The 13,703-nt window shown below is 40.8% G+C and overlaps 1 protein-coding gene across 3 annotated transcripts in view; it reads left to right on the top strand.

Moving 5' to 3' along the window:
* The first annotated feature begins 521 nt into the window (after positions 1-521).
* The window catches only part of TSEN2 (tRNA splicing endonuclease subunit 2), a 42,749-nt gene continuing 29,567 nt past the window's right edge, over positions 522-13,703 (top strand). Inside the window, exons 1-4 of one of the 3 annotated variants that reach the window (XR_013485819.1) lie at positions 522-641; positions 6,972-7,188; positions 8,089-8,170; positions 10,603-10,639. Coding sequence is in view for 2 of the 3 variants with exons in the window: in XM_020981080.2 (XP_020836739.1) it covers positions 7,000-7,188; positions 8,089-8,170; positions 10,603-10,639 (308 nt within the window). In the remaining variant the exon portion in view is untranslated. Of the gene's footprint in view, positions 642-1,778; positions 1,964-6,971; positions 7,189-8,088; positions 8,171-10,602; positions 10,640-13,703 lie in introns of those variants that run through there. The other 2 variants (XM_020981080.2, XM_078152211.1) reach the window with 2 other exon arrangements.

The following is a 13,703-nucleotide window of genomic DNA, read 5'->3' on the forward strand; positions in this document are numbered from 1 at the left end:
TTGGGAGGAGGGGGGAGGAGGTCCCCAGGTGTGGTTTTAGGACATTTTCAATGCATTGATCAGTTGTGCTGAGTGTTTTTGTCACTCTAATATTATTTGTCCTATGAGGTGGATCTTTGAGGAGAGAGAGGGATCTTTGGGATAACTAATGGTGATGTAAGAAACAAAAATATGGCCCTCAGACACGTAACACTCACTAGCTGTGTGATTCTGGGCAAGTCACTTAACTCCAAATGCCTCACACAAAAAAAAGAAACAAAAATATTAATAGAAACTTTTTTAAAGAAGAAAAAAGGCAAGGTGTCCCGGTGCCTCCACGGCTAGTCCTGCTGGCCAAGTCTGACCCCCGGAGGTGCTCCAGAGCAGGTGACGACGTGACGCAGCACACCACACTCAGTTTCTGACCTAAGACTGAGTGGGCGGGGTTAGGATAAACACTGCGCGTGCGCAGGGAAGGATGTCCTCCGAGGGCTGAGCTTAAGCGACTTTGGTGACGCAGACACGTGGAGCGGTTTCGCGAGCGCTCGCTGGCTCTGCGCCTGCGCAGCAGGACGACGGGACTCGCTTGACGGCTGGCGCCGTCCCCGGTTGCCGCGGTGACGCTGGAGTGCTTGACGGCCGTGCTGTCTTTTGGTGGAGGGGTAAGGGAGCGGCTGAGGGGGCTTGTGTGGTGAGGCGGGTGGTCAGAGGGCGGTCTCTATAGGCCCCGAGCCGGGGGGACCGGGCTAGGAAGTGGGAAGTTCCGTCCAAGCACAAATCGATTAGGTCCCCGACCACAGCTCGCGCGTGGGTGTAGCGCTTTGTGGCTTTCAGAGCGCTTTACGTACGTTGTCTCGTGGTGCCCAGAACCTCCCCGTGAGGCAGAGATGCCCTTGTTATCTATTTCACAAACGGGGAAACTGAAGCTCACAGTTGAAGTACTCGACCTGGGAAGCCGCGGACCTTTCTGGCCGTGAGCTCCCTCAGCTGTCTTCTCTGCGTAGGCGCGGGCCCTGCCCTCAGGGAGCTTCCCTTTTCGTGGATGAGTGGGCAAGGTAGAACTCCCCATCCTTAATGGATCTAGTCAGGTCAGCAGGCATTTGTGAAGCCCCTAGTGTGTGCCCGGCACTGGTGCAGGCTAAGTGAAGGGGACGCAAAGGAAAGCAAAAACAGCCCGTACCCTCCAGAAGCTCACGTGCAGTAACTGTGTATGGACCAGATGTGTGCACCGAGTGAACTGGAGATCATCTCAGAGGGAAGGCACCAGCTTTGTGGGGAGCCAGGAAAGGCTTCTTGCAGCAGGTGGCATTGAGACTTCATCATCATCCCCATTCAGCCATTAAAGTGATTTTGATAAAGCGCTGGTCCTATCGTGGAAGCCCCTCCACCGCCTGTTGCCTTCAGGATCAAATACAAAATGTTGTTTGGCATTCAAAGCCTTCATAATTTACCTTCTTCTAGTCGTCTTACACCTACTCTTCCATCCAGTGACCTGATATGGACTCCTGGCTATTCTAGGAACAAGATACTCCATCTCTTGGCTCTAGGCTTTTTTTCTGGCTGTCTACCACACCTGGAACACTCTCCCTCCTCCCTCCTGGCTTCTGTTAAGTCCAAACTAAAATCCTACCTTCTATAAGAAGCCTTCCCTCTTAGTTATTTACTATTTATCTTGTATATAGCTTGCTTTGTATATATTGGTTTGCATGTTGTCTCCCCCATTAGATTGTATGCTCCTTGAGGGCAGAGACTGTCTTTTGCTTGTTTTTTTATATCCCCAGCACTTAGCACAGTGTCTAGCATATAGTAGAACCTTAATAAATGTTTGTTGATTGATAGAGAGGAGAAGGAAGAAATGTCAAGGTCTGCAGGTGGAAGGAGCCTTAAAGAATGTGTAGTCCAACTCCTTGTATTTACAGATGAAGAAACTGAGGCACCTAAAGGTTAAATGACTTTCCCCAGAGTCACACATTGAGTGTCTGAGGTGAGATTTGAAGCAGGTTCTTCCTGATACCAAGCAGAGGCTAGAAACTGCTTTACCCCTTATGATTCACAAGGTCTTTTTTATTTACATGTTGGCCTAGTCTCTGAGATGCATTTGGTCCAGTTTTGTGATCATTTGAAGATATAATGCTTTGAGAAGTTTGAGGAGGCATCTGAGTTGGGCCTTGGAGGAAAGCAGGGACTTCTATAGACAGATAGAGGAAATAGGCAGTTTCGGGCTGGGTCCAATAGAAGTAAAAGGCAAGTGGTAGGACAGGGGAGGAGAGAAGGAGAATGGAGCAACAGTGGTCCAGCTAGGCTAGGACAGGACAAGGGCTAGCTGTTACTTCCTGCCGCTCTGCCTTTACACATTTCATATCAAGGCAACAGATATTTATGCTCAAACACAAGAATCGCCCTACCACTCCTCTGCTCAAAAAACTCCCAAGGCTCCCTATTGCTTTTGGGGTAAAATATCTGCCTCTTTGTTTGGCATTTAAAATCCTTTCCAGATGCCTTCATCCTTTCTTTCCAGATGGTTGTTGCTCCTTCTCTTGCACTTTACTTGTAGTCACAATCTCCTAATTGCTTTTCCCTGACCTTTCCATCTCCTGTCTCTGAGCCTTACCCCATCCCTAGATTTCCCTCCCTCCTCATCTCTACCTCTTGGAATCCCGGCTCCCTTCAAGTCTTATCTCTTACCTCATAAATGAAGCTTTATCTTGTGTATAGGACATTTGTTGGTCCTGTTTTTATCAGTTAACTAGCATTTATTAAGCACCTAGTATGTACGAGGCACCATGCTAAGCACTGAGGTTACAAATAAAGGAAAGGAAAAAAACAGCCCCTGGTTTCACGGAGCTCAAAGTCCAGTGGGGAAGACAACATGGAAACAACAATGTACAAACAAGCCATATTCAGGATAAATTGGGGATAGTCTCAGAGGGAGGGCACTAAGATTAAATAGGACTGGGAAAGACTTCTTGCAGAAGGTGGAACTTCAGCTGAGACTTGAAGGAAGCCTGGAGGTGGAGATGAGGGAGAGAATTCCAGCCAGGGGAAATGCCTGAAGGGGGAGATGAGCTAAGCACAGCACTGGGTCTCAGAAAATGTAGAGGGGCAGAAGGGCCAAGTTACGAAGGACTTTAAGAGCCAAAGAGAGTATTTTATATTTGGTCCTAAAGACAATAAAGAGGCGGCTGGAGTTTATTCAATAGGGGATTGATATGGTCAGACCTATGCTTTAGGAAGATTAATTTGACAGCTGAGTGGAGGATAGATTAGAGTGGGGAGAAGCAAGGAGATCAACCAGTGGGCTATTGCAGTAATGCAGACCTGCCACAAGGTAGTTACGGTGTCAGAGGAGAGAATGGAACGTGCAAGAGAGAGACTTTGAAGGTAGAAACCACAGTACTTGACAAATGATTGGATGTGGGGGTTGAAAGTGAGGAGTCAAGGATGAAACCTAGTGACCGGGGAGAGTGTGTTGTCCTTGACTCTAATAAGAAAGTTAGGAAGAGGTGAGGATTTGGGGGGGAAAGATACTTGTATAGTATCTTGAGATCTGCAAAGCACTTCACATACATTATCTTATAGAAGCTTCGCAATAACCCTGTAACAGTGCTGTAGGCTCAGTATGAGGCTATTTTATAAATGAGGAACCTGAGGTCAGAGAGGTTAGGTAATTTCCCTATAGTCATGCAGCTAGTGAGTGGAATCTTCCTAGAGTCCACACCCAGCCTTCTGTTGCTCCACTTATCCTTAAGGACAAGACATACACGCATGCATCTAATACGTATTAGAATGTCATTAAGTGCATGAGAAAGTTATAAAATACTCATAGATCAGATAAGGAAGGCTTTACTTCCAGTTAAGGAGACTAGGAAAAGCTTCCTGGAGGAGAAAGTATTTGAGCTGGGTCTTAAAGAATTTTTTTTTGTACTAGACAGTAGGGTTAAGTGACTTGCTCAGGGTCACACAGCTAGTACGTATTATGTGTCTGAGGTTAGATTTGAACACAGGTCCTCCTGAATCCAGGGCCGGTGCTCTATCCACTGTGCCACCTAGCTGCCCCGAAAGTTAGTATCTTGACAGACTTTTAGGGAAGAAGTCTGCCTTACAGGGTGGTTCTAAAGATAAAACAACACAATATCTGTGAGCCTTAAAGCTGTATCTGAAATTAGTATTAATGTTGCTCCACCAGCTCCACCTGAGCCTGACTAGGGTGTTTTCAATATGCAGGCTCTTCAAGCAATGGATAATTTGAGCGACTAATGTAATAGCTATTAGTAGCTCTTAGGTGATGTAGAAAGAATGCTAGCCTGATCAGGAAACCTGTGGTTAAGGCATTTTTGCCTGCCATCCATCCCTCTAGCCACTGAAAGTTCAGCACTTACTAAAGGCTTATTATGTGCAAAGCACTGTGCAAAATGACTAGAATATCAAAGTAAGAAACCTACACAGGCCCTTCCCTCGCAGAGCTGCTCCTCTCTCCCCAGCAAGTATTCAAAAATTCAATAGTCATAATTTTTTCAATCTACTGTTAAGCTGAAAAATACCAGAGCTTGGTTTTCTGCCCTGAAGGTTAGAATCAGATTCTGGAAAATGATGTTTTGGACAAGGGATAGAGAGGCTCACAGAAGAAAAAGGGACAGTTTTCCTCATATAAAATTTAAAAGTTTTTGGATAAACAAAACCAATGTGGTTGTTATAGGAGAAATATCTCCTCTCCAAGTTCACATGGTTGGTTACTGCTGCCAAATATATATATTTACCAGGTACAATGCAGAAATTATGGGCAGTGAGGTGGCTCAATGGATAGAGTGTAGGCCTGGAGTCAGGAAGACTCATCTTCTGTGTTCAAATCTGGCATCAGACAACTAGCTGTGTGACCCCTGGGCAAGTCACTTAACCCTTGTTTGCCCAAGATTCCTCACCTGTCAAATGAGTTGGAGAAGAAAATGCCAAACCACTCCAGTATCTTTGTGAAGAAAACCCTAAATGAGGTCACAGAAGACTCAAGACACAGGATTCTGACAAGGCTTCTATAGGAAACATGTTAGAGTGTCAGAAAAGTAATTCATCTACATATTGCAATCTTGTGCATTCCTCTTAGGCCGTAAAAGTTAGATAGATCCGTAATCCCATACTTCCTTCAGTATCATAAAAGTTGAACAGATTTATTTAAGCAGTCATAATTTCATACATCCCCTGAGGAAACAAACTGCATCACACAGTATGTAAACCAAATGAGGTTACAAATTAAATTACTTTTAGAGGATCACAATTAGGCTGATTAAGGAAGAGGATTTACATCTTGCCCAGGAGTCAGGGATAGTTAATATTCCTCTTCTGGCCTCGTATTTAAGGAATATTAATCACTCGGGACAGGTTTTGGTCAGTTGAGGTTAATATTAACTAAAAGATGGAGAGAAATAAAAAAGAAATTAAAAATTCCCCCCAAATGGTTAAAATTAGAAAGAAAACTGTGCATGGGGGGAGGGGGGGCAAACTTTGCAACAGGTTTCTCTTATAAAGGTCCACTATCCAAGATACTTAACAAAATAACAAACTGATTGAAACACACACAGACAAGCAACAGTCCCCCAGTAGCAAATGGTCAAAGGATATGAATTGGTAGTTGTCAAATAAATAAAGTTATTAACATTTATGCGGAAAATATTCCAAATCACTAATAGTTGGAGAAATGCAAATTGAAACACTGGTTCTACCTCATACCCATCAGATTATTAAAGACCTGATGAAGCATGCTATTTCCCTCCTGACAGATGTGATGGGCTCAAGGTACATAATGAGACCATATTTTTTTTTGACCAGGCTAGTGTGAGGATTTGTTTTCCTTGGCTGCATATTTGTTACAAGAGTGCTGTTTTTTGTTTGTTTTCCATGTTGGGGGGGGGGAGAATTGGAGTATAAGGTCATTGAAAAGAATGTTATTGAATCATTTTTTTTAAATGCACAGAAATGAAAAGAAGGAAATAGATGAGCAGGACAACTTTAAACGTTTACATAATGAATTTATACTTCAAAGGAAAAGCAAGATGCATGTAATAGAGTTTATGGTTTCAAGTACAATCCTTTTTCTGTTTTACTTTGCACACCGACATGTGCATTTTATTTGGTATTAAGCTCAGGACAAAAGTAGGACTTAAAAAATATTTAGCGACTTACTCGGACCATTAGAAAATGGCCCTTACTACAGCTCTGTCCTCAAATTAATTTGTTTAAATTTCTGTTTTTATCACTATGATCTGCTTAAGAACTTAACAGTGGTGCCTTCTCCAGTCAAGTCCAAATTCAGCCTTTCATTCAGGGCTCTTCAGTAATTGTTCCACTCTTAAATATTTAGCCTTTTCTCCTAATACTGGCCAATATAATTCCTCTATCCCAATTGGAACAAATCTTCATGTCATCCCAGTATCTCCCCTGACAAAAAGCCACTTTTTCCACCTATGTTTTTCCCTATGCCTGGAATGCTTTCACCTTTCTCTCTTCAAAACCTGTGTTTCTTCCGTGGCCTAGCACAAGATTTATATCCTTCATGAAGTAAACTTTCCTAGTTTCAGCTCATACCAAGACAGCATGTAGAACAGTCATCATAGAGACTTGAAGTCAGAGCATGAATTTGAGTCAGAACTCAGTCTTCTGTCAGCTGTGTGACAATGGGTGGGCAAATCACTTAAGTTCTTTTAGCCTCAGTGTCCTAATCAGTAAAAAGGATTATATTTGTACTCCCCTTTTGTAGGGTTGTTGTTAGTTGTAGTCACTACATACATGTGGGTTGTCATTATTTTTATGTTTTCCCTCCAGGTTTCAGTGCTCATCCATGTGGTACATACTGTATATACATTTTCCCAGGACAGAAGATAGTATACCAGATAGTATATCTAAATGCATCATTGTGTTCAGCACTATATTAGATCATCCCACTGCTTTGTGCACTGATGCTGATTAATAAATATTATTGATTGTCTGTTTTTTGCTTCTAGTTATCCATTGGTTAAGGAACCTCAGAAGATGGCAGAAGCAGTATTCCATGCCCCGAAAAGGAAAAGACGAGTTTATGAGAGTTATGAATCACCATTCCCCATCCCTTTCTGTCAAGAGGTTACACTTCAAAGAGATTTCAAAGTATACCGTGCTGAAATTATCAACAATAATGTAATTGTAAGGAATGCAGAGGCTATTGAACAGTTGTATGGTAAAGTAAGTGTTAAGTGTTTTAGTTCCTCTAAAGGATTTATCATAACCTAGGCATATGACAGCAGTACCCAGTTTGGATATTTATCTTATAAAGGCTTAAAGAGCTACTTGGTAGGGAGTTCCTTCTTTAGAGAGTATATATTATTCTTTTTGGTTGTTTTCCTAGTAGTAATGATGGGCTTGGGTCGTGTCATACATAATCAGCCTCTTCTTCCGTTGTGACCAGTGGGTTCTCATCATCTGCCTGTCTCTAGGAGTAGATGATGTGGTTATATAAAACAAAGCTTTTATCAGAAAAGCTAATTGGTTTGTATGGGAATGGAAACTGATCTTGTTCTCATTAACACTCTACTAATCAACTGTGTGTTCACGGGAACACTCTTTGCTTACCCATGAGAAATAAATAACCATAAAGATACAAGGATATCACAAGCTTACTATTATAGGCTTTAACCAAAGCAGTAGCTTATCATGCCAAAGTTTAGATTTAAATTTTCACATGTAGGTTTTACCCAAATATTGACTTGTCATCTATGTGTATAAACAGAGTTGGCAACCTACTTCCAAGGTATACAAGATTAAAGAATGCTTGTACGTCTACAACTGTTACCTCTACAAACGTTTCCTACTTTTAAACAAAATGTATTCTTGTAGCTCATACAAAGCAGATTGCCTAATGGTGAAACCCTGAGTGTTCATTTGCTGTTGCCTGTGTTTATTTGGATTTCAGCAGAATCATTGAAAAAGTGGATGAATGTAGCATGTATTGAAGTATTAAGAAATGTTAAATGAGTGATGCAGCAGAAGTTAAGAACTGCCTGTGTTGTGAAGGTGTGTCTGTCAGTTCTATTTTAACTAAATAATAGATCATTGAATATGAATTCATATTTATTTTCCTGAAAGGGTTATTTTGGAAAAGGCATTCTGTCAAGAAGTCGACCAGACTTTAGTATTTCAGATCCTGCCCTCATTGCCAAATGGAAAGGTAAGTTGGATTCTTTTAGCTTTTATACTTAGAAGGATGTTTATGAGATGTTAGTTGCAGTTTTACTGCCCAAAAAGGTTGACTGTAAGACAGTTTTGTTACAGAAGGTAGGTATTTGTAGTCTTAAGACTGTGTGTGTCTTTTTCATTCTAGAAATTATCATCAAAAACATTCCTTACAGTTTTAATCACAGTGCATCTGCACATAATTGGCACATAATAAATAGTTAATTGATTAAGCATCTGCTTGTGATGCCTTTAAAACGAGTTAGATAATATCCTTATTGTACCTTCTTCTAGTAACTTGTACCTAAGACATAAGCTTATACATAAGCAATGATGAGAGACAAACTCATTAAAACAAATGTATTTATATGTTGTTATTCATTCTGTGATATCCTTTTAATATACAAAATAGATAGATAGACATAGATAGAACATTTATTAATGGCTGATTGTGGGCCAGACACTATGCTAAATGCTGGAGATATAGATACAAGCAAACAAAACAGTCCTTTCCTTCAAGAAGCTTCCATTCTAAGGGATGAAGATAACACATAAAAAGGTCTGGAGGAAAGGAAAATGGAGTGTACCCACAGGGGGCATGGTGAGGAGACGAGCAGGAAGTGGCGTGGAGGCAGGATAGTGGCCCTGGCATGATAAGACAAAGGCTGACCTATCACTGCTGGAGGACTCAGGCTAGGGAGAGTGGAGGTGGCTGTCTGGGAAGTGATGTGGAGGTCAAGGTGACATAGAGTGTCTATTTCATAGGAGAAAATGCATGGGAATGCCTTTGGAGAACTACGTGAACACGTTAAAGATTATAAATAGAGGGTTCTGTGTTCGTACTGCAGTGACCTTCACAATAACTGTAAATACTTATTTGACTATGTAGTACCCTCATTTTTAAACTTTGGGAAAATTATATTTAAAATCAGTTTATGCCAAGAAAGAAAAAATTAAGGATGTTGTATAGTCTAATGAACCACATATTTCCACAGTAAGCGACAGATGCTTTAGCTTCCCAGTGCAAGGAAGTTGTGGCACTAAAGAAGTTAATATTCCCCATTTGGATGATGAAGAAGAGCTCCCTCTCATAGAATCTTTGGGCTAGAAGAGGCCTTAGATCTTCTATTCCAAAGGGAGGCAAACCGCAGGCCACAGCCTGCCACCTGTTCTTGTAAGGCCTGTGAGCCAAGAAGGATTTTTACATTTTTAAATAAAGTTTTATTGTAGTTAAAAATGTAAAAACCCTTCATAGCTCCAGGGTTGTACAAGAACAGGCTGGGGGCCATTGGCCTCAGTTCCTGATCTGTTCCAAGCCCTTATTCTGCAAATGACAATGGAGCTTAGAGAAGTGAAAGGTCTTACCTAGTAAGTGCCTTACCCAAGGTGCCACAGCTAGCCAGTGAGAAACCTGGAAATAGAACTTCAGTCTCCTGACTCCCAGACCTTTGCTCATCAGGTTATTTTTCATTGCTTTAATGTGTATGAGTATTATAAGCCTGGACTAAGGATGTAGTAGTGTTGATAAGGCACGGTGCAAGGAAAGAACATTGAATTAGAAGTCAGGAGACACAGAAGAAGAGCAGTAGGGTTTCGAGCTCAAAGAGACCTTCGGACTGTCTAATTCAGTCTCATTACAGATGAAGAGACCATGGCCTGTAAAGGTTAAGTGATTTGCTCAAGGTCAAAGATTATCAAGCAGGACTGATATTTGAACCCAGGTCTCCAGACTCTAAATTTAGTACACTTTCCCCTCTATAGTACACTGCCTCTCCTAGATTCTAGTCTAGCTTCTGCCAATTAATTCTATAACCTTCAGCAAATCACTTAGCTTCTGTGTCTCAGTTTACTCCTATAATTCAATTTAATTCAGCTAACATTAATTGCTAACTGAATAGGAATAGGAATAGGAGGAGAGCCAAAGTTACAAAGTACCATGTTTGGGGCAGCTAGGTGGTACAATAAATAGAGCACTGGCCCTGGAGTCAGGAGGACTTGAGTTCAAATCTGGCCTCAGATACTTGACACTTAGTAGCCGTGTGACCCTGGTCAAGTCACTTAAACCTGATTGCCTCACCAAAAAAAAAAGTACCATGACCACAAGTGCCTGCCCCTCATGTAGCTTACCACCTGGGAGGCTATGACATTGATAACTATAATTAAAAATAATAAAAGTTTATTAGAAAGGAAAGGTGCTGAGGTCTTTGGGAGAAAAGATGGGTAGGAATCCAGCAGAAGAAGCTAGGGACAGGAAAACATTCATCACTCTGTAAGGGAAGGGAATTCACCAAGTGAACTTCATGGTTATTTGCAGTTATGTGATCTGTGCAGCAGAAGCTAGAAATCTATGAAGCTTATCTTATCCTTTTTAGGTAATTTAATATTAAAAATATTACTTATAATCATTAACTTACCATGTTATTACAGATGCTAAGCTGGGCATGCCTATACTTACATCAGAGAGGTAAGTCAATGTTTTAATTCCATCATATTGATGGTTCAAATGTAGTTTTAGTTATTTTTTTAAAAATTGAAGTAGAGGGGCAGCTAGGTGGATAGAGCACCGGCCCTGAAGTCAGGAGGACCTGAGTTCAAATCCAGCCTCAGATCAAACACTTTACACTTACTAGCTGTGTGACCCTGGCCAAATCACTTAAGCACAATTGCCTTAAAAAAAAATTGAAGTAGGAAGGAAAGTAGCAGCAGGTATGTTCTTGAAAAATATCTAAATTGAAATTATTTGATTTGTCAGTTTAAATGCCCTTGGCACTATGTATAATAACCCTATGGTAAATCCTTTAGTAAAGCATGAATTTTCTTTTAACTTTCCAACATGTTTTTGTAAGTTCCAGAAATTTGAACCCATTAAACTGGCAGATCTCCTTTTCAGACAAAAATAGTCCTACCATCTTTTTTTTTTCCCTCTGCTACTTCTAAAGTATGAAGATATAGGTATTTTCCCTGTTCCTCATCAATGACCTTTTATCTTCACCAGATTAATAACAATAATAATAACTAGCATTTATATAACACCTTCTGTGTGCCAGGAACTTTATAAATATTATTTCATTTTATATTTTATCTACACAGCAACCCTGTGAGGTAGGTACTATTATCATCCCAAATTTGCATTTGAGGAAAATGAGGCAAACAGAAGTTAAGTGCCTTGCTAATAAGTGTACGAGGCTGGATTTGAACTCAGATCTTCGTGGCTCCAAGCCCAGCACTCTATCTACTGCATCACCTAACTGCCTAGTGGTTGATTTAACCTACTGTCTGCCTTGGATACCATATTTATTCTTTCTTTTCTGCCTATGCTCTTGCAATTTAATCTGCCTAGAACAACCTCTGCTTTCCTTTTCAGCCCATCCAAATCCTAATTGTCCTTCTAGACTCAACTCAAGTCCCATCTTCTTCATGAAACCTTCTCTGAGAATTTCATCTCACACTGATGTGCCCCTTCTCAGAATTCCCTTGGTATTCATAGCCAAAACCACATAGTCTAGTCCTTTATTATCTATAGTAACACCTTGGTTATCTGGCATATTTGGGGGAATGAAGCTTATTGAACAAAAGATTGACAGATAACTGAAAACAGACTAAACACTGACTTAAGATTTTAATATTTTTGTTGAGATCTTTCTTAAAATGTGTTACATATTTGCTTGCCTTAGTAAACAGTATTACTAACCATAATGTAATTTTTTCTTAATAACATAGGTTGATTACTGTGCTTATTATTTATAGGATTGGGATCTGAGGATACTGGGCTTTGTGAACTAGATGCTTGTATAAAAATGCCCCTATTTTTCTGCCTTGATGTCTTTTTCCTCCTTTCACCTATGGGCACCTACATTCGTAGACTCTGAAGATTTAAAGCTGAGAGGAACCTTAGAAATCATATAGTCCAACCTCCCTCCTTTTACATATGAAGAAACTGAGGTCCAGGGAAGTTAAGTCATTTGCCCACTTACATACCTAGTAATTGACTGAGTCAGGATTTGAACCCAGCTCTTCTAACTTCTAGTTCATTGTACTTTGAATGAGCTTGCTTCTCATCACCCCTCCACGTGACTTCTAAATGACATTCTTCCCTCTTTTTACACTGTTTTTTGTATCCTTTTGCTCCTTCAGCACTTCTCATCATTTGGATATAGAAAGCCTTAGCTTTTATAGTCATCCCCGGACAGTAAGAACATCCCTTTCTTCTGGTTGGTGACCTGACTTGTTATAGCACATTTTCTGTCATATTCTTACTCTTTTTAGCTATTTTCATGATTGAAGCTCTATACAAAGTCTTCTTCAGTTACTTCCAAAGCCATTGAAATGGTTGGACATTTGGTGGCCATTGTGTGATGATATTACTGTGTTGCATTCCGCTGTTCTCTCATTGTTTATGTGTGTTAGTCTGATCTACCCAGGCAGAACTTAAGTTCCCCATTGACAATGGCCATTGTCTTCTCCTTCTCTTCTGTTGACTTAATATAGTTCTTCACACATATTAGGAGCTCAGTAGAATTTTCTTAATTGGCAAGACAGTTATAATTGACTAGAAAGTTGTAATGGGCTCTTTCTGGCCTCTGTCTTAATCGTGGAGAGATTAGTACAAGTGTGTGCATGTGGCCACTATGCAACTGTATATCTGTACCTAAGTCCTGCACACCCTTAAGATGATAAGGCAGGAGATCATCACCCAGATCAAGGCACATGTGGAATCCCTAAAGGGCATTGCTCCAGTGGATCAGGTCCTGCTTCTATGTGGCTCCCCTTCTTGAGGAAGAAGCCATCACAGGGTGATTCTAGAAGTGGTAACCACATGATTTGAGGTAAAATCCAGGGCTTTCTGGTCAGAACTGAAAAAGTGAGATGTCAGACTCTCATGATGGCCAAGCAAAAGAAGGTGAAGACTGGGCATGCTGTTGCTTTGTCATTGTAGTGTCCAGAAGGGCCCTGATGCCAAATCCTGATCCCCAGGTAGTTTTTGTATCCCCCTAGTAAAGTTGCTACAACTGTGAAAAAATGTTGTGTTGGGTCTAATTGGACTAGGTGAAGACCAGATCTATGTTAAAAGTTATTGGGGAATGTTTTTCCTATCTTCCACATATGATTGAGTGCTAACTAAGTGGAGAGTGCTTATGTAGCACCTCCAAGTTTATCAAAGCCCTGGAACATAGAATCTCTTTTTTTTGTATGCCCCCTTAGCGCTTATGTAGTGTGCTACAGAGGATAAGTATTGACAGGCTCAAAGCTGGTTCATTTTTGTCTTGTAGCATAAGGAGCCAGAGAGTAGAGATTGTTTTCTGGTAGTTTGATTGAATACTTCTGGATAAGAAATGGAAAAAGAGAAATTTTCACTCTGTGTATTCTCTCAGGGCATCAAACCTTAACCTTCCTCTGCCATAGATACCTGGAGAAATTGTTATAAAAATAACATGGCAGGACTACAAAACTGTGCCTAACCTCTGACCCTCAATACCACTACTAGGTCTATATCTGAAAGAGATCCCAAGAAAAAGGAAAAGGACTTA

Source organism: Phascolarctos cinereus, unplaced genomic scaffold (genome assembly GCF_003287225.1).
Source record: "Phascolarctos cinereus isolate Bilbo 61053 unplaced genomic scaffold, phaCin_HiC Scaffold_4;HRSCAF=312, whole genome shotgun sequence".
NCBI lineage: Eukaryota > Metazoa > Chordata > Mammalia > Diprotodontia > Phascolarctidae > Phascolarctos > Phascolarctos cinereus.